Consider the following 19998-nt stretch of genomic DNA (forward strand, 5'->3'; position numbering starts at 1 on the left):
CCCTATCCTTCTTTTGCAATATAAAATCTGAATAAAACCTGTCACTTTTGCGATCTCTGATTCATTTTTTTTTTATTAGTCCAGACAATCCAGTACAAGAGAGACTGCTGCGTGAGCAAGATACACAAACTGTAAATAACTCGCACGCAAGCACCTTATCAAGAGAAAACCACTACAAAGTAAAAACAAACAAAGATCTGACCAGAATCGAATGATTATGAATGCACGTTAAGTCTGCAGCAGCCCCCACAAACTTAGATCGTGTCCAGTATTAGGTAACAACTGTGTCAAAGTTCATCACTACACTGCAACATAAAAAGAGAAACTAAAGCACGCCCCACACGGTGCAGAGATACTTTTCGTGGACTCAATAGTATGCTGCATGAGTAAAGATGAATAGATTGCACCATTAACAGTGAATGGATATGTCATTTACAATGAACACAAGTGCCCTAATGAAAATGTTAAAAAATATTGCAAACGACTCGAAAAGAAAGCAAAATTATTACAAAGACCTTTACTTTGTATAGCCTGCTATGTTTGACTGTTTGCAGGTTGCTGCATGACATCCTCCACTTAGAACCCCCTTAAAGTAGGTAGGATGACAAAATTTTAAAAAAAAACCAAAGCTCAAAATCTATCACATGACTAGACAGAGCAGACATTCCCATTTACAAAGATTCCAGGATTGTAAAAATCCGTTGAAGATTGAGAAAGTTATGATATTTTTAATATTAGAAATCAGAGGAAAAAGTTATATATGGATGTCTATGGAATGTGTGTGACCAAAATGCTGCTTATTCACATGTTTTTGCTTATAACTTTCTCATTTTATCAGATATTTTCATGAAATTTTAACAGAAGGTAGAATTTTGTTAGTACTTTCAAATTAAATTATAAACATTTACTGTTTTAGTCAGAATGGGCATCGGACCCATTATTTTTAGAACGATGCCTGCAGTGGATGTTCTGACATGACGTTCACTGTAGTCTATTACAAGAAACATAATATGCAAATTTCCGCAATTTATTTAAATACAATCTCCTCCATAGATTTAGATTACCATGTTTCACAGGGCAGGACTTAACAGGGTGGAGGCCCCTGGGCTTGAATAAATTTTGGGCCCTACACTCTCGGAATAAAAGGTACAGAAGCTGTCACTGGGACGGTACCCTTTAAATGGGTACTAATATTTACCATTTAGGTACAGATATAGGTACATTTGTACCCATTATATGCACTCTTTAGGTACAAAGGTGTACTATTTGAAAGGGTACCACCCCAGTGACAGCTTGTGTAAATTATCTTCTGAGAGTGCACATACAGTAAACAACCTAAAATAAAAAATATATCATAGAACTATATTATAGGGAAGTTTCCCGACAGGGTTTAGATTAATCCAGCACTAGGCCTATTGCTATAGGTTATATTAGGGCATTCAATTAGTTTTTACAAACAAACCTTACAAAAAACATTACTGGTGTGCGTCTTGAGACAAAACAATGGCAATGATATATGTTAAGATACATCAGTGCAAGATGTGTTTAAATTAAGACAGATCAAATATGCATTTTAGTCTTGGACTAGGATAAGACCTGACTAGGAAACTGCCCCTATGTCTCTATAGCAGAACATAAGCCAGTCTATAATTAAATCATGTATTTTTAGGGATTTCACAAATCCAAATTAATCATGCACATTAAAAAATACCCCATAACAACATTTAAAATCATTGTGTTAGACTTAGCTTAAGAAAAGGATGATATGTCTTGATAAACATTCACCTTACACATCATATAATAATGTATAATCAACAAGTGAATTTTTGCATAGCCTACAAGTGGTGCAGTGTTTAAGAATGAAAAAGAAAATATTTTAGGATGACAAGACCATCATGTAATATTAGACACCAAAAACCAAAGTGGAAAAGATGATCATTCATTTATTTTTGCGTCTGATATGAACGTAATACATTAAAACCTTGAACGTAGATACAAAAATGAACACTTTTCAGAAGTTTAAACTGTGATTCTGTTAGCAAACATGCTGAAAGAGAAACTACAGGTAGGCTAGCTAGTGGATTATATCAAAAACCATCAGGACATCAACATGGCCATGATTTAGTGAATCCTCACCTCCAGATGAAGTAATAAACTGGACTGATGATTTAAATGTTGACATAAATCATATGTGCGTTGTTAACTCTCTGGATTTTGTTATGATTCGTAGCTCTGCTACACTCGTTCACTTCTCCACAGAAACTGTTTGGTTACAGTGTCGTGTGAGCTGCAGCCTGCGAACAGATTGGATTTTTTAATTTGGCGCTAAGCAGACCCCTTGGTGATGTCAAAGTACCGCGAGAGCGATTAGGATGCATACTTCCCCGTGTGATTTCTCGAATCGCTCTCGCGGTACTCTGATGTCATTCTTCTGGCTGTTGTGGAACCACATGAATACACCCGTCTGCTTTACAGTCACTTTTGCGGCGTGATAATTTGATTTCATAAGATGATCGGATTGCGCAGTGCCGCATGAAGTCAAATGGACCAAATACCAAAGAGCCGAGTGTATACTATATGAGGTTCAACCCGCCAAAGTAACAAGTGGAGCATGCAAATGGTGAGTGATTCAGATGTCAAATTATGAATGAAAGGTTTGTCACACAATGTTAAGTATTTTCACGCTTTTTTAAATGTTTATACGGAAATCCTTGACCATTCCTAGTGGGTATACTCAGTGCGTATACCGGCGTATCACGTTTTATTACAAACATACAAGAAAAAACAGAGTTACAAGACCATATTCTACTCTAGTAATCTTTTTCATACTGAGGGCTTCATTTTCGCGTTGCTCTTTCTCGTTATATGTAAAGCTCATCATTACTCCCATTTCGCGTATTCGCTATTATACTAGCATCTATGGGTTTCAAAAGCAGTAAACTCAGCGCGTCATATTTCAGTACCAAGATGACTGCCATATATTAACGAATTAAATGCAGCACCAAACAATTTCGCACCAACCAATAGGCTGTAAAATAAAAAAAGGAAACGGCTGAACAAATCAACGAACGCAAGCAAGCAAGCACGGAGGCCCCTATTGGCCGGGGCCCCTGGGCTCAAGCCCAAGGGTAAGTCCGGCCATGATGTTTCAGCACCGAGATAAAATATATATATTGTGGTCCATCTATGTTTCATTAGTGTCCAGAGTTTAGTGGAAGCACACCGACCGGTTGAAAGTGACACTCATTTTAAACCGTTGCTGTGAACTAAAAACACCTCCGAGTTTCCGGTGGTCGGACTTGACGTTTTTATTGTCGTATTTAGTGAAAACATACTACAACCTTGCGACGAGGACTGGATATTGCATGAGACGCATTGTAAAAGTCCCACGCGGGCGGAAGCAGATTTTATGCCTAAGAATTCCGACGAGAATTTCAAACTTTTACTTTAGTAATGCGGGACTGTAAATAGCCATTTATCATGTGATGAATATAATTTGTGCTTAGCTAAAATGCTGAAAATGTCACCGTTGAAGTCAACTGTTAAAGCATGAAATAAATGTACGCACGCAGACACACCAGATGTTGCGGTAGACTTTTTCAATCTCCATAATTTTTTGATGAACAGCCTTGTAAAGAGTCCATCACAGTCAGTTATTATTATCGGCCATTTTATGTTTTAATTGTTTTCGTTCACACGTCCATTTCTAATCATAACCTTACAAGATGAGCATACAAGTCAAAATGTGTTCGTTTGTTTATTTGTGAAGAGAACAGATAAACGGAGACAATGCATTACTCTATAAGTGTTAAAAACTAACATGAAGCAGATGAATGAATGTTTTTTCTCACAGTGACAGCGGAGGCAAGAAGATACTACTGCGATTAAAATATCAATAAACATGAAGCAGATGAATGAATGTTTTTTTCTCACAGTGACAGCGGAGGCAAGACAATACTACTGCGATTAAAATATCAATAAACATGTAAAAATCTGAATTGAACTAAACTCATCAGAAGCCATCATGTGTAATAAATAGGGGTGTAACGATATTACGAACCGAACGGTCGCGATACACCACCAACGATACGAATCGCGAACCTCCCGTGTCGTGTCGCGGTACTCTCACCTCCTGCTGCCCATTGTTGAGGTTAATGTCACTTATCTCTGACTAACTAATCTATTTATTTAAAAAAAAAATGCATACATTTGATTAAATTGTATTAGTAACGACTAATAAGAGCTTTTTAAATGCTTTCTAAATAGTATATTCCAAAGTTACTGTTTTCCAAGTGCATGTCATGTCACGTTACTTGAGAGTGAGCGCAGGTCACATGATGGCTGCTCCGCCTGAGATTGCAGATCCCTCGGACACATTTAAGTCTCTTTTGTGGAACATTTTGGTTTTCCAGTAAAGTACAGGAATGGAATTCGTGTCGTAGACAAATCACACACAATCTGTCGTAACTGTGTGTGTGTGTGTGCTTGCGTTTGCGTGTGTGTGCTTGCGTGCGTGTCAGATCGGTTTAACCGAAGTGTAATGGAAGAGCGCAAGATCATTTTCCAGAACAAAAGTAAAAATGTAACAAGACGTCGTCTGTCTGAGGTAAAAACACGGGGTTTACAGCAGCGATGCGCAGACCAATCAGTGTATTAGGAATGGCGAAAACTAAACATTTTCTTGACCGGCCACTGAGCCTCATTAGCCGGTTGAAACAGGTTAACCGATAGGCCTATTAGTTTAAAATATGCTATGCTATTTGAAATAACAGTCATTTAGAGCCGTGCCTGCAATATCGCACTGGCCACTCTGCCTCACACACACACACACACACACACACACACACAATCCCGGTGCTGCCCTTCCACTCACATTACATTACAAATTTCGGTTTACATTACAGTTTCAAAATGGTTTAGGTACAAGGTGATCGCGTTGAAAATAAAGGCATTTGTCTAGTGTTAGAAGCTCATTTGAAAATTGCCGCGGCTCATTTAAGAAAATGACAGCTCCGAAGAGACGCCGCTTTAGTTTGAGGTAGTGTTAACAATAATAAAGAAAGAGGATCATCATCATCACCTTATCTGTTGCCACTGTAGATGTAATGCATTTCCAAATCTAAGCCCATCTTATGTGGAATGTTGCCTTATATACTGCAACAGATAAAACCAATGGATAAAACGGGCACCTTAAGAATGCGTAAAAGACGCACCAGCCAAGGCAGGTCTAACTCACTGTGTGTGAGAAAGCCCTTTTTTGTTCAAGATCAAATGCAGCAAAGATATTTAATGCTAATGTATGAGACATATAGGCATACGCTGAGTTCCCTTTCAATACGAAGGCTTCCCATCGCGGTGCTGTGCTCCCGCCTCGACGTCTTCAAAAGGAAGGCTTCCCGTGCTCTCCCGCCTAAACAGCAGCGGAGCCGTGAAGTTGAAAAACGCCCTGAGACCAAGTCTACGCCAGCTCATCCCCCGCGTACTCTGTCTCCCAGCCATCATCCTGTCACTTTCGTCCATGAGGACCAACGCCCCCTGCCGAGTGCTAGCGACATGGTTTCCTTTGGGTCCGGTGACAATGTGGAGATGATGTCATCCTCTGAGGAGTTGGAGGATTGGGCGGCTTCGGATGACGACGCCCACGCCGCCACCGCCGCTGAAGAACCAACCGAGTCGCGTCCTCACGACTCTGAGCTCATCCGCATTCTAACGAAAGCTACAGCGGAGCTCGACATTCACTGGTCGCCGCCGTCAGAGCCTCAACTCAGCCGGCTGGATGAGTGGTATCTGCAGCCTGGGCGGCGTCAATCATCCCGCCAACGGCAGCCGCCGTTCTTTCCGGAGGTTCACCAGGAGCTCACCAAAGCCTGGCGTGCTCCTGACTCCACCCGAGCGCAGAGCGCCATCTCCCACGTCCTGTCGCCGCCCACCTCTGCCCGTCTTCAGCTGGCGGATGGAGGGCGAAGATGAGCCATCCGTCAAAGCCCTGCCATCTGACATCAACCCTGGCGTCGAAGTCTTACACTGCCGACGGATACCCGGCATCCGCTCTCCATACGATGGCAGTGCAGCAGGTATACCAGGCAAAACTCCTCCGTGATATGGACGAGACAGTTCCGGACCCGTCAACCTTTAAAGATCTGTGCAGCGCGACTGACTTGGCCCTCCGCGCTACTAAAGTCGCCACTCAAGCTGTAGGAAGAGCCATGGCCAGCCTGGTTGTTCTGGAGAGACATCTGTTGCTGAATCTGACAGAATCAAGGATTCGGATCGGGTTGCCCTTTTTGACTTGCCCGTGTCGTTGTCGGGGCTCTTCGGCTCTGCTGTGGAAGGGTTCACCCAGCGCTTTACTGAGGCACAGAAATTGGCACAGGCTATGCGGCATTTCCTTCCTTAACGATCCGCCTCAGCGTCTGAGACCGGCCGCCCAAAACCGTCGCCAGCTCAATGCCCAAAACCGTCGCCAGCTCAACGCCCTAAGCCAGCGCCAGCTCAACCCCAGCAGAGAGCTGAACCGGTGGTCAAGCGCCAGCGTCCTGCATGATCGGCTGGCCCGCCTCGATGCCGCGGTCCCCGCCCTCGGATCACGCTGGACCCGGCGCTGCGGCCGCCTCCCTGAAGAGAATCTGAGGAGGAAAAGAGGCTCTGGTCCCGCTTCGGCCGGCCCGCCCTCAAAAGTTCTGCGTGTTTCAGTCCCCTCGGGTGCTGGACACACCCCCGCTGTAACAGCGATTTTTTTTTACCTTTTCACAAAAAGAGCAAATTTCCTCCTCTGTACACACACACACACACACACACACACACGGCTTACTGTCCATAAGCTTATCTGCTCTCGCCGTCAAACTTCACAGTATGCCGGGCTGGATTCTAAACGTGATCCAACACGGTTATTCACTTCAATTCGCTCGGAGACCACCCCGGTTTTGCGGCGTTCTCTACACCACTGTCCCAGACGAACGCATGCAGATCCTCAGGGAAGAGGTGCGTTCTTTTTTACTAAAAGACGCAATAGAGATAGTCCTGGCGGATCAAAGCAAATCAGGCTTTTACAGTCGTTATTTTCTCGTTCCAAAGAAAGACGGCGGCCTCAGACCGATATTGGATCTACGCGTTTTGAATCGCGCTCTTGCCAAGCGGCCATTCAAAATGCTTACAGCCAGACGAATCATGGCGCTAATTCGACCGGGCGATTGGTTCATATCAGTGGATCTGAAAGATGTTTACTTTCACATTCCGATAGCACCACGTCACAGGCCGTTTCTAAGATTCGCGTTCGACGGGACAGCATACCAGTACAAAGTTCTGCCCTTCGGATTATCTCTGGCACCACGCACATTTACCAAATGTGCGGATGTGGCTCTCGCCCCTCTCAGACAGAGCGGCATCCGCATATTGAATTACCTCGACGATTGGCTTATTCTAGCCGAGTCAGAGAGGGAAATTATTGCGCACAAGACCGTTGTACTCCAGCATTTGGAGAATTTAGGGTGCAAAATCAACCTCCAGAAGAGTTTGTTTATCCCCACCCAGCGAATCGCGTTCTTAGGCATGACGCTCGACTCGTTAAAGATGCGGGCATGGCTTACACAGGAACGCGCCCTCACGGTCAGACGCGAGGCGGCATCGTTTAAAGCGGGTTCACATCTCCCTCTCAAACGATTCCAAAAAATGCTGGGTCTGATGGCAGCAGCATCCCCACTAATACCGTTGGGAATGCTGTTCATGAGACCGCTTCAGTTTTGGTTGAAAGCAAAAGTTCCGCCCCGTGCTTGGTTGACGGGCCGCTTATTAATCAAAATCACATACGGCTGTGTGAAAGCGTTTTCGATATGGACATCCCCTCACCTTTTCCTCTCGGGCACGGAGCTCGGCTGCACGATAATTCTGCGCGGTAATTCTGATCGCCCTGCTTTGGCACAATCAACCGTGGCTCCCCGACCTATGGCAGCTGATAACATCAGCACCATGGCCAATACCGCTGAGGAAAGACCTCCTATCTCAGGCGAGAGGGACGATATGGCATCTACAGCCGGAGCTATGGAATCTACACGTTTGGTTTCTGAACGGCAACCGTCACACCTTTCAGGAAGAGTGTTAAATACTCTATCAGAAGCTAGGGCCCCATCTACCAGGCGCCTTTACGCTCAAAAGTGGTCTATTTTTTCTGCACAACAAAAAACTTAAACCCAAACACCTGTGAAGTGGAGCATATTCTCTCCTTTCTACAGGAAATGCTGGACAGCGGTCGCGCGCCCTCGACACTTAAAGTATGTGTGGCGGCACTAACGGCGAATCACGCCCTTATCGCCGGTCACACCGTGGGAAAACATGACCTTGTCATTAAATTTCTCAGAGGCGCTCGCAGACTAAACCCACCGCGACCTAACACGGTCCCGTCTTGGGATCTGTCCACGGTTCTGAAAGCGCTGCGCGGTCCCCCCTTTTGAGCCCCTCGAACAGTCTGACCTGCGCGCTCTCTCGTTTAAAACTGCTCTCCTCCTGGCGTTGGCATCGGTTAAACGAGTGGGCGATTTACACACGTTTTCAATTGACCCGTCGTGTCTGGAATTCGGTCCTAACGATAGCAAAGTGATCCATAGACCGAGAGCGGGATACATTCCTAAAGTTTTGACCACGCCATATATAGTTCACGTGGTTTCACTTCTCGCCCTCCCATCGCCGAACAAACCCCGAACACGCTTTGCCCCGTCAGAGCACTAAGAATAGACACGGACTGTTCTGCCTCATACCGCAAGTCAGATCAGCTGTTCGTAAGCTTCACAAAACACTCTTTAGGTATGCCGCTCACTAAACAGAGGCTATCTAAATGGATCGTAGAAGCCATTGCTTTAGCTTACGCCTCCCTGAATGAACATTGTCCTGTCAGTTTGAAAGCTCACTCCACCCGTGGTATAGCTTCATAGTGGGCTTGGTCTACGGGGATTTCTATTTTTGACATTTGTAATGCGGCCGGCTGGTCCTCGCCGTCTACGTTTGTCAGATTTTATAGCCTGGATGTCCCTGCCTTACAAGCACAGGTCTTATCGGCTTAATGTTCACGCCACTGCGTTTTTGTATGCCTTCACGGTGCGCTGCGAGCTCACCGTCATGGCTACCTATTAATAAATCATGCACAAGCTCGCGGCGCGCTCAGGGAACCCGCCGTCTCGTGCTCTGTTATATATGCATCATGGTGCGTTTAGAAACTTCACTGTATGCGTATTAACTGTCTCATATATGGTGCTTTCACTTACGCTCGCTAGAGCTATGTACACGCTGGGTATAGGGCCACATGCAATGTCTTTCCGGTAAGGGCACCTCAGCCTGTTGTGTATGCACGGCGGGATGGGATTACGTTCCCCCACAGCGTCAGCTAACTGACGCAATGCGAAGTGAACCGTATTGAAAGGAAACGCTTAGGTTACTCACGTAACCCCGGTTTCCTGAAATAACGGGAACGAAGCATTGCGTCGCTGGCCGTGCTACAAACGTCTACGCTGCGAGTGTTATTCGGCTGTGCGCTTCAGTCGAATAATAATGAGCTCTTGACGTATTTCCCCGGGCTTATATAAGGACGTGTGCCACGCCCACGCGGGCTCAAACGTCATTGGTCTGTATTTTCTACAGACGTTAACCAATAGGCTTCACGTGAGTAACCTAAGCGTTTTATTCATTTATGATGAGGTGCGTTCTAGTTAATAATGCAATGCAAGTGAACACGCGGTGCTGGCGCCTTCATGCACGGCCCGGTTATTATATTCTCTGCTATATTTGCTTTTTATTTATTAAATACATGCAATTGGTTGATGAAATTTATTAAAATTAGGATAAAGTTTACACAAAAAGAAATTCATTTTAAAGAAATGCTTTCTACAAAGCAAAACTTAATTATGTGGTAAAAATCATGTCTGAGGATTTACAAAACAAAACTTAATCTGCACTTTACTGTTAACATAAAGACGTAAATGTTAAGAATTTGGAACACAATCAGATGTGTCTCTGAAAATGATGACTTTTCATGTTTAATGTAGTCTAGTGGCGCTTTTCCATTGCATAGTACCCCACGGTTTGGTTTGGTTTGGGTCAGCTTACTTTTGGGAGCTTTTCCATTAGGTGCACAACGTGGTACCCAATACTTTTTTCGTACCACCTCGGTTGGGGTTCCAAGCGACCCGAGCTGATACCAAAAGTGACGCGAAAACATAGTAGATCACTGATTGCGTCATCGCTATAATGTGAAAGATTAGCTTTAGTGCTAGCTTGCACTCGAGCAAACATGTTGTAATCTGTGCTCTGCTATAAGTTTCCAAACTCCCTTTTAGCGATGAAAAACATCCACAGGTTGAGAATCAGGAACACCATGCCATTTTTTTCCAAACTTTCAGTTTGTGGTGGAACATTTGCGACGAGCACGTCAGCATTATATATGCTTAAATGCAACTTAAATGAGGCTCAGCGGAGCACCGTCCACTGACGCCACGGGTGTTTGAACAGAAACTGTCATGTCAAACAGAGGTAGTGATAAACGCGAAGTGCAAACATCTATTTGTGGTGGCCAATTTTAATTTTGTGGCGGACTGATAAATAAATAAATGTATGGGAATGTACAAGGACGCTCTCACCTGTATGATGTCACAGCGGTAGGCAGCGCAAATATAACGACACGCCTATAATCCCTCCCACTACGAAGTAATACCAAAGTCTATGAAAAAAGCTAACCACGCCAAAGTGAGCTGACCCGACCCAGACTAAACTAAACCGTGGGGTACTATGCAATGGAAAAGCACCCTAGAGGAATGCAACAAATGTTATTTTAGAATATATATTTCCAACACTTTGAAAACATGTCTCCGACTGCCCTATGTCAGGATGTTGTTGAAGTATCTCTCATTGCTGCATACATCGTATAAAAGCAGCAGTTCAAATGAGACATTTTGTCTTCGTTTGTGCTAAGAACATGGCGATAGTTTCTGCACTACACTTGACCCTCTGAACTGCAAACATGATGGGATTTTTGTTTATTGGCAAGGTGAACAACAACAGCTGGTTTCCAAAGGCCATGCTATTGTATGCGAATGAGCTGTCCAGTGTGTAGTTGTGACGGTGGACAAGCTGAGCGATAATGATACTTTCTCTGATGCTGCTGTTTACTCCATTATAGCATGTTTCTGTGAAACTGACAATCTCGGGTAGGAGCTGCTGGTTTGTGGTTGGCAGTATGGACCACGGTCTGCGACTCATGATGAGCTGGGCTGGAGACATGAAGAGGTTGTCAATAAGTGTGTTCTTATACTGTACCAAACTGAGAAAGGGAACAGTCATGAGGGCCAATGTGTGTGAAACGTAATGTTTTTTGCTAAGTCTTTAAACTCTTTGTGTTGATTTTGTGGACCTTTTAATTTCACTGGTATGCCATGTCTCGCGAAAGTGACTAAGCTTGCTGATGACAGTGGCAGCCGTTGTAGTGTTGAGTTTGTCTAATTGGAAGAAATGGTTATAGTAATCTACAGTAACCATGTATTCTTCATTGTTCCAGGTGAAGAGATCTGAAGCTAATACCTCCCATGGTCTGATTGGTATTTCATGAGGAATCATGGGTTCCTTGGTATTTGAATTATGTTGCACCAGGCAAGTACTGCATCTTTCGATCATGTGTTCTATCTGCGTGCTTACACATTCCTAGCCAGAATAACATTTTGTGCTCTTAGCTTAGACTTTTCTGCGTGTGCGCATATCTTTTCTGTGTGAGGTCAGATATGTCTATTTTCTCATCTTCACTGGCCTATAAAATCCATTTTAATTGTTACACGGAGACACGAGCTCGCGCACATGGACGCGCCATATTCGATGTGTTTTTAAAGTTCATACGCGCTTACAGAAACGCGTTTAAAACAGAAGCTAGACAATAAGGGGATGGGCATCTGAAAACAGTCATCTGAAAACAGCTTTTTATATATCTAATCGCTGCAGATGTTTATCTGAGATTTAGTCAGTGTTTGTGTAGTTACTCAAAAAATGTAATTAGTTACTAGTTACTAGTTACTTCTTAAAATTGTAATGAGATTACTTTACTAGTTACTGCATTTGAAAAGTAACTTCACTACTTATTACTTTACTTTCCTTTTTCTTAATTTACCACATAGATACATGGACATGGTTTAGGCGGGGTCGGCTGATGATGAGTGAATACTTTAAATGACCGGCCAGGGCTCTAGACTAACTTTTTTGGTTGCACTGGTGCGCCTAACATTTTTTTCTTAGGTGCACCAGCACAAAAGTTAGGTGCACCCTAATTTTTGACCCCATCGGATTTATAGTTTGCCCCAAAATTAAAATTCTGTATAATTTATTTGTAAATCAGGTTTGTAACTCTCATGTTGTTACAAACCTGTATAAATGTCTTTGTTCTGGTGAACATGAATGAAAATATTTTGAGTAATGTTTGTAACCAAACCATTCATGAGCCTCATTCACTTCCATAGTATTATTTTTTCCTACTATAGAAGTGAATGGGGCTCATGCTTGGTTTGGTTATTAACATTTCTCAAAATATGTTGCTTCGTGTTTATCAGAACAAAGATATTTATACAGGTTTGTAACAAAATGAGGGAGAGTTAATGATGACAGAATTTTTTATTTTTGGGTGAACTGTCCCTTTAACACCGCAAGTTTAGCGCCCATTGTGGTTTCATACAGAATATAAACATGTAGGCTATTTTATAATTTTCATGTTGTCATTCCATTTTCCTTATACGAGTCATGCACAGTCCTGTTTGATAACCCGCATCCACGCGATTAAAACAACAGTTGACCCGTTATCCGACATCAGCATCAATTTATTTCATACCCGTTTTACATAAAGACTGCGACCGGCCGCACCGCAAATCGTGATGTAAGTAGAAACCTTTAAAGATCTTCATGCAGAACATTGACAGAAATAAGCACAGGACCATGCTTGTTCAAATATATTATCATTTAATGTGAAACTTTGTGAGGGTCGGCAGATTGACAGCTGAGCGGTCAGCAGTGTTTGAACACTCATAAGCGCTGCGCTTATATTTATTATTACCTTATAAATTGATGATATGATTGCAGTGATTCCAAAGGGATGTCCAAAAAAACTCAAGTAGAATGTTAAATGTTTAAAGTTTAATGTCTCTTTCTCGCTGCCCTGTGTAAACCCACGCGGGTGATGGCATGAAACGCGTGAGGAGCTTGCATTTTGCATTACCTTAAATTACCTTAAATTATGGTCATACAAATAAAAGTAAAACAACATTCAAAACTGTAATGTGTAAATTTATTTATGTAAAGTTACACTCGCAATAATAACAAAACATTGTGCTTTTTTAAATAGGTAAAAAGTGTTTTGTGCTGCATTGGTTTGGGAGCACGTCACACAAAAAATAAACTCATATAGGTTATAGGCTACTTTTGAATTCGTTTTGTTAATTTGCTAATTATTTAAGGGAAACACATTTCATATAGGCTACTTTAATTTTATTATTTTTTCACCGAAGAAAGACGTAATCATCACGTTCTATTCATTTTAATGCTTTTTGCGCATAAACTAAACCCTTGGGGGAATTATTTATAAATGAATCAACAACGCAAATCAAGGAATTAACTTATTTCTCTATTTAAGACAGTCTGGCAGGGCGGTAACAGCGATACATCAAACACGGAAAAGTTTATAGGATTAGATTTGGAAGTAAGATTATGTAGAAAACAGCGGTCCTGACTCCTGGCTTTTTTCTATAAATTGAGCGCACGCGACATTGCTGTTCGGGTTACGTTCAAATAATTTCTTTAAAAGAATTATGCTCTGGCTCTGACTCGATTGAGGTTCATTACCTAATTCCGTCTTCGGGTACTTCGGACCTCTCGATCCCTGACCGGTAAGTTAAGCAGGATCTTTCGCCACAAGTGTTGTATTGCCATGCTGGGCTTACAAATGCTCAGACAGGTTGCTCATCGCGTTGTCAGCAGTTGAAAGACACTTGTCGTGTGGGCATAGTGTGCATTTCACACTAATATTTTTGTCCTTTCGAGCAATACGCTTAAAGTTATGTGAATATCGCCCCAGTGGCTTAAACCCTCCGTCTTCATATCCCGCTCCCCTTTGCACCAGCAGCTCCGTCAAATCAATCTCTATGGCAACGGCACACGTACAGGGACACGCATGCACGCACCACTTAAATAGACAGAACTTTACACCCAGGCAAACACTGCTTGGGTAACGCAGGAAAGCGCCTTCCTATAGTCTAGTAAAGTAGTGTAGTTACCAATATTATTAGTGTAATGCGTTACTTTACTTCGTTACCCAAAAAAGTAATGTAGTTACTGTAATCCGTTACTTTGTAACTCGTTACCCCCAACACTGGATTTAGTTTATGTACAAGATAGTTTATATGAATGTAGTATCAGTGACATTTACCCATCAGTTATATATGTAAGGGTATTTCTGTGGACAACTTATGCTAACAGCTGTTTATAACTCTCTTAGAGGTCTGCATCTCTCTCATCAGTACAAAACTATGAAGTGGAAAAACACTTTTTGGACATAAAGTTATATGGTAACATGAGCCACATGAAGTTTACAGCTCTGTTGTGTATCAGTTTCTTAGTTTATACAAAGTTTTTGAATAGGGTATGTTTCCAAATAAACTGAAAATGTCCTACTAACCATCATTTCTATTTTGATTATATTGTTAACTTAATAAACCTCAAACAAACATGTATACATTTGTCCTCACATTCTTTACTGTAGTTCACTCTCAGATTCCTGCCTAAAGGCTCATTATGCAGCTCATTATGCAAGACTTTGTTTGCTAGCTGTCAATCAATCATTCCCGCATACGGCCCCTCTAAACAAAAAGTGTCTTACAATTTCTAAATCAATACATTGTTTTATGTGAATAAGTAGGCAGGGTGATTTTCACATCATTTTAAAGAAAAAACTCTAGAGTACTAGATTATGTTGAGAAAAGTCTTGTTAAAACATGTGTAGTATGGGTTTTGTGGACTTATATAAGTGAATTAAAAATTTTGCTTTTTTAAAAACCACGCATAAACCGTTTTCTCTCAAAAATACAAACATTTACATACATGTAGCTCATATAATATTTTAGCCCAGTTTGTGCTGAACGCAGTGGTATGAGACACTTGCCATTATTATGTTTTAAAGCAACTGAAAAAAGTCCAAATGTAACAGCATGTCAGATCCTCCGAGAGTGTCGCAAAATTGTCGGACCCCAGAGGGGTTATACTTGTTATTAACTCATTCACCGCCAGCCTTTTTGAGAAAAGTTGCCCACCTGCATTTTTGTGATTTTAACAAAATTTTCACAAAATTCCTTGCAGGAAAAATTATTTTCTATAAATATATAACTTGTTTGACTCTGTGGACCCTGTACCGGGTCCAGAATTATCTTATTTTGACTTAATATAAAATATTCCTTTAATTTTTAATGGTCTGTCATGGACCCAGTACCACATATGAGATACTGTTTGAAAGCTTAGACTCTCTTCTTTCTGCAGATATGCATCACTTTGAGATATGTTTCACTGTAAGAAAGTTAGTTACACTTAATTTACACTATCACCCCCCCCATAATTTTGTATATGATTTAATATTCACATATTTCATATTTTTCAAGTATGACAAACATGGGCAAGTCTTATATCAACTGAAAGCTCTCACTCTCAGGAATAAGGCTGCAGTGTTATTTTTGTCCTATTTTTATCACAAATCCAACAATCATCGAATGAATAATGATGTAAAAAATCGTCTTTTATAAACATATGGGAAACTTGAGTGTGGACTGCCTCAGATAGCACAGATAGCTACAAATGATACATCATCTTTTCTCTTAGGTCCTACTCTAAAAAATGAGTCCATTCACAGCATTTTCTTTGGTTGTGTGCATGAATAATCCCTTGCTATATATTATATGTGCAAAACAAAAAATTAATATTTATATGAAAATGTATTTTCGCACACTTCAGTAAAATGAGAATAACTTTTGAATGCGACATGCTAAAGAGTTCATTCTTTTTTTGGGTGTTTACTGTCTGCTGCTGGTAACAACCAGAATTGTCTGCAGTCTGCTAGAGCACCCAGAACCAGAGTTATACACTATCAGAGGCAGTATTTACAACATAAAACAAGAAAATTTGGTGTTTTATCATATGAAAAACAACATAAATAACAATATTTGTCAGAAACAGCAGCTTTTTATATAACTTCAAAAGGTTTTCTGCAAAATGATATAAAGATATTGCATTTATTCCACTGTATGTGGTTATGGGAGCACTTCAAATGTTTTTTGTCACAAATTGTACTCCATAAGCGTATTATTCCTCCCATCAGTTGGAGTAAAATAACTTTTGCATTTATTATGATAGAGAAAAAATTCCTTTTTCCTCTGTAAGCTGGCAATTGCTGGAATCAAACAAAACTGTCTGGTTTCGTTCCCACTCAGGGCCAGAGTTATACACTTTTAAATACAGACTTTAGAAAAAAAACATCAAAAAGCGCCTATTTATTTTTGTGTTTATTAGAGGACTGACAACACATACAACCATGTTGAGCAATTTTAACGGTGTTTTATGTAATTTCAATGGGTTTCCTGTAAAATGATACCAAACTTTTGTATGTGCACTTCTGCTTGTGGGTATGAGAAGCTTTTGAAATTGGGTAGGCCAAATCCAGGCGAAAATCCCCAAAATAGCCTCAGAGTGTAAGAGGATAAACATACAAATTATATCAAATTAAAGAACACACCCTCTGCTTTCAAACAAACAATAAACAAACAAACAAACAAACAAAATGGGGAAAAAACTTTCATTATATATTTACTTTTTCTACTTAATTTAACCACTGAAATATGGATATTTCTCTTCAAAAATACAACATTTTGAGCAAAAAGCTTAAAAAATTGCGTTTTTGTAAAGAAATTTATGTTAGAGATCAGACTCAGAATGACTATCAAACATAAAGGCAGTAAAAAATTATTCATTAAATCTTTTTAACTTCTGTTTTTGATAAATTCGTTTTGGCGCCATCTGGTGGATAAAAGCGGTATTACACTTTCACTTTGAAATTCGTCCAGAAAAGCATATTTATTAGTTAAATATGAACTCATAAATGACGAGATAACTCGTCAATGGCGGTGAATGAGTTAAGTTTTTTTCCCGATCGGATCATAAGTGGATGAGGAGGACACATTCTGTTTACACCTGGTATTTAAATCTGTCAGTTTTGTCCACTTTCAACCTCTTCTGTTCTGAATACTTTTAGGTGATGGTCTGTGGAGACTGTGGGCGATTCCTTCTGCTGTCATTTAAACATGAGCAGGAGTAATGATGGGTTTAAATGGACGCAACTAATATTATGTCAGAGTCTGCTGCTTACGTAAACATGCTGCACAGTGTTTTGTACATTTAAAAAAAGCTTTCTTTGATATTTCTTTGATATTCTCTTGTGGCTGTTGGAACACATTCTACCACATGCGCGCTTACACTATAAAAGCAATCCGATCAAAAGTGTTTTCAACTACCTATGAATGTGGTCAAAAGTGGACGACCCCAAATGTTTTGAACATCATTTACACCTGTCTTTAGCATCTTCCACTTGTGATCCGATCGACAACAGCACATCTTAATACCAAGTGTTATTAGCCCCTTTTTTACTTGCGCTTCCAAGCTTTATAATGGTAGAAAACAACAATTAGGGAACAACTTCTGACTTTAAACCTCAAATAAGTGCATTCATCCTTCACGGAGGTAATCCATATTCAAATATTGCCACTTAATGCGCATTGAATCGCGTGAGTCCAAGACATCGTTACCGGAAACTAGTTATTATAGTTTATAAAGTTTAAAACATTATCTTTTCTTACTATATAGCATCGATTACCCACAGAAGACCTTTATTAACCCCTTGGAGCACTGTGGATTTCTTCTTTAAAGGCTGCACTTCTTTGGGAAAATGTACCCTGATCCATGTTTTTTCCCATATTAAGCTCGAAAAAGCAAGGACATTTACTAAAATAACTCCAAATGTGTTCATCTGAACATGTGTATCTCAAGTTACTGAGTGTGAGTACATCATGGGGTAATTTTAAAATCTGTCTGAAGTATCGCTTTAAGTATTTAAATGGAGTATAGCAATACATAATTGGGACTAAATAACAAAGGTAAAATAAAATATATATTCCTTTTAATATTAGTGTACCTAATTGGATTGATCATGCTTTACTTTTTGTTAACTCTATCAGATGAAAGAACAGACCCTCTGCTTTCAAAAAAAAAAAAAAACGTTTCATCCTACCTTCATTAGTTCTCTTGTAATCACCTCTCAAACATGGGTAGGTTTCTTCAAAAACACCCAATTTTGAGCAAAAAGCTGAGATAATTACATTTTTGCGAAGGACTTTAGATGGAGATCAGATGCAGAGCAATCTTTAAAACATACACGGAGTTTTTTCTCTTTCTCGTGAGGCGATACTTCCAGGTTGTATAAGTTGCGGAAGTAGATAATAGCGGTATTGCGGAAAGACGGAAAATCTCGTCATTGGCGGGGAAGCGTTTTCTCTTAATTGATGAGATATCTCGTCAATGTTGGCGAAAGAGTTAAGACAACCCCTGTTTTTAATGTTAAAATTTAATTTTTTTATGTTCTCACTTAGATGCTGTAACCATAAAGCAACCAGGACAACACACCTGGAGTGACCGAGAGCAGGATGAAGAAAGAATCGGACAAGAAAATATCAACTGTTGCCCATGAGGAGAAATATTGTTCTTGGACCTGTTTTTCTGTTTAGTAATAAGTGGTTTTATGTGGTTCAATAAAAGTAATTTAATATTCAATCCACAAGCTAAATTTCCTACATTTTCTTAGGGGGGTAGTTCACCCAAAAAGGAAAATTCTGTCATCATTTACACAAACAGTTTGGTTACAAACATTTCTCACAATATCTTCCTTCGTGTTTATCAGAACAAAGAAATGTATGTGGGTTTGTGGCACACGAGGGTGTGTAGGTGATGACAGAGTTTTCATTTTTGGGTGAACTACCCCTTTAACATTTTTATACCCAGGGGTAAAAGAAATGTATATTAAACATTTTTAGTTTGTCTCTTTTTGTTACTGCTACTTTCAACAAGACTAATTATTCAGCCAAGCTTATTTAGTACTTTAAGAAATGAAGAGCTTTTATGGGTTTTAAGACCCAGATATGTGCTCACAGTTCGCCCATAGAATGCCCAGTGGTCCCACAATTTTCCCGCAGTATGCCCACACTTTGTCCATTGTGCCCACAATTTTCCCACGTATTTGTATTTAAATAAATTTTTCCACACAGTATTTTGTATTTGTTATATCTGCGAATTTGTGATAGTATTTTGTATTTGAATTTTAAAACAATTCCATGTATGTATGTATGCCTATCTCAGATCATATGCATGTGAAAGGCAGTTTCTGGGATGAGGGACATTCCTGAAATTCAAGCTCCGCCTTTCGCGCTTTCAGTCACTCACGCTGGCCGCTAGCTGAAGCCTCTGGAGGTTGCATGTGTAGGCGGTAAACGTCATCGTCTTATTTCAGAATATTAACAATTATAAAGCTGACAATTATTCTTAGTTAATTGTAAATTAATGTAATATGCTTATGACTTGCGAATGTAATGCTCAGTTAATTTAAATAAACCAGGCTTGATGACGTATGCAGCCCGGATATGCGACCTGCGTATACTGAATCCTTCGGATTTTACAACAGCCGCACACCGTGATGATCCCGCGATCTAATGCTTTGATTTGAAAGCCTGTTGAAGAACTATTCTCGAGGACATTAAAACACGTCACCAAGGAAGCTAAACGGGGATTTAAAACGACAACGCGACAGGAAAAACATCAAGACCAAAGTCAATATTGGAGTAAGTTAATGTTAGTTTACCAAGATCATGAGGCTCAAGGGACACAGAAGTTGCATACTTTCTA

The 19998-nt window shown here is 40.6% G+C and overlaps 1 protein-coding gene across 4 annotated transcripts; it reads left to right on the forward strand.

Annotated features, from left to right (window-relative positions):
* Positions 1-140: 140 nt before the first annotated feature.
* Positions 141-19366, forward strand: LOC129426527 (uncharacterized). 4 transcript variants are annotated; one of them, XR_012368093.1, is made up of 3 exons: positions 141-2620; positions 11162-11628; positions 18693-19366. XR_012368093.1 is itself a non-coding variant. In XM_073863927.1 (3 exons), exon 1 carries the CDS (start codon positions 5967-5969, stop codon positions 7629-7631), a length of 1665 nt encoding a protein of 554 aa, XP_073720028.1. In that variant the 5' UTR covers positions 4273-5966; the 3' UTR covers positions 7632-11279; positions 11537-11628; positions 18693-19366. The 4 variants fall into 4 exon arrangements, 3 of the variants coding, with proteins under 3 accessions (XP_073720028.1, XP_073720027.1, XP_073720029.1); XM_073863927.1 differs by lacking the exon at positions 141-2620 and having other exon boundaries at positions 4273-11279; positions 11537-11628; XM_073863926.1 differs by lacking the exon at positions 141-2620 and having other exon boundaries at positions 4273-11268; positions 11537-11628.
* Positions 19367-19998: the final 632 nt, after the last annotated feature.

This window comes from Misgurnus anguillicaudatus, chromosome 25, assembly GCF_027580225.2.
Source record: "Misgurnus anguillicaudatus chromosome 25, ASM2758022v2, whole genome shotgun sequence".
Classification (NCBI taxonomy): Eukaryota; Metazoa; Chordata; class Actinopteri; order Cypriniformes; family Cobitidae; genus Misgurnus; species Misgurnus anguillicaudatus.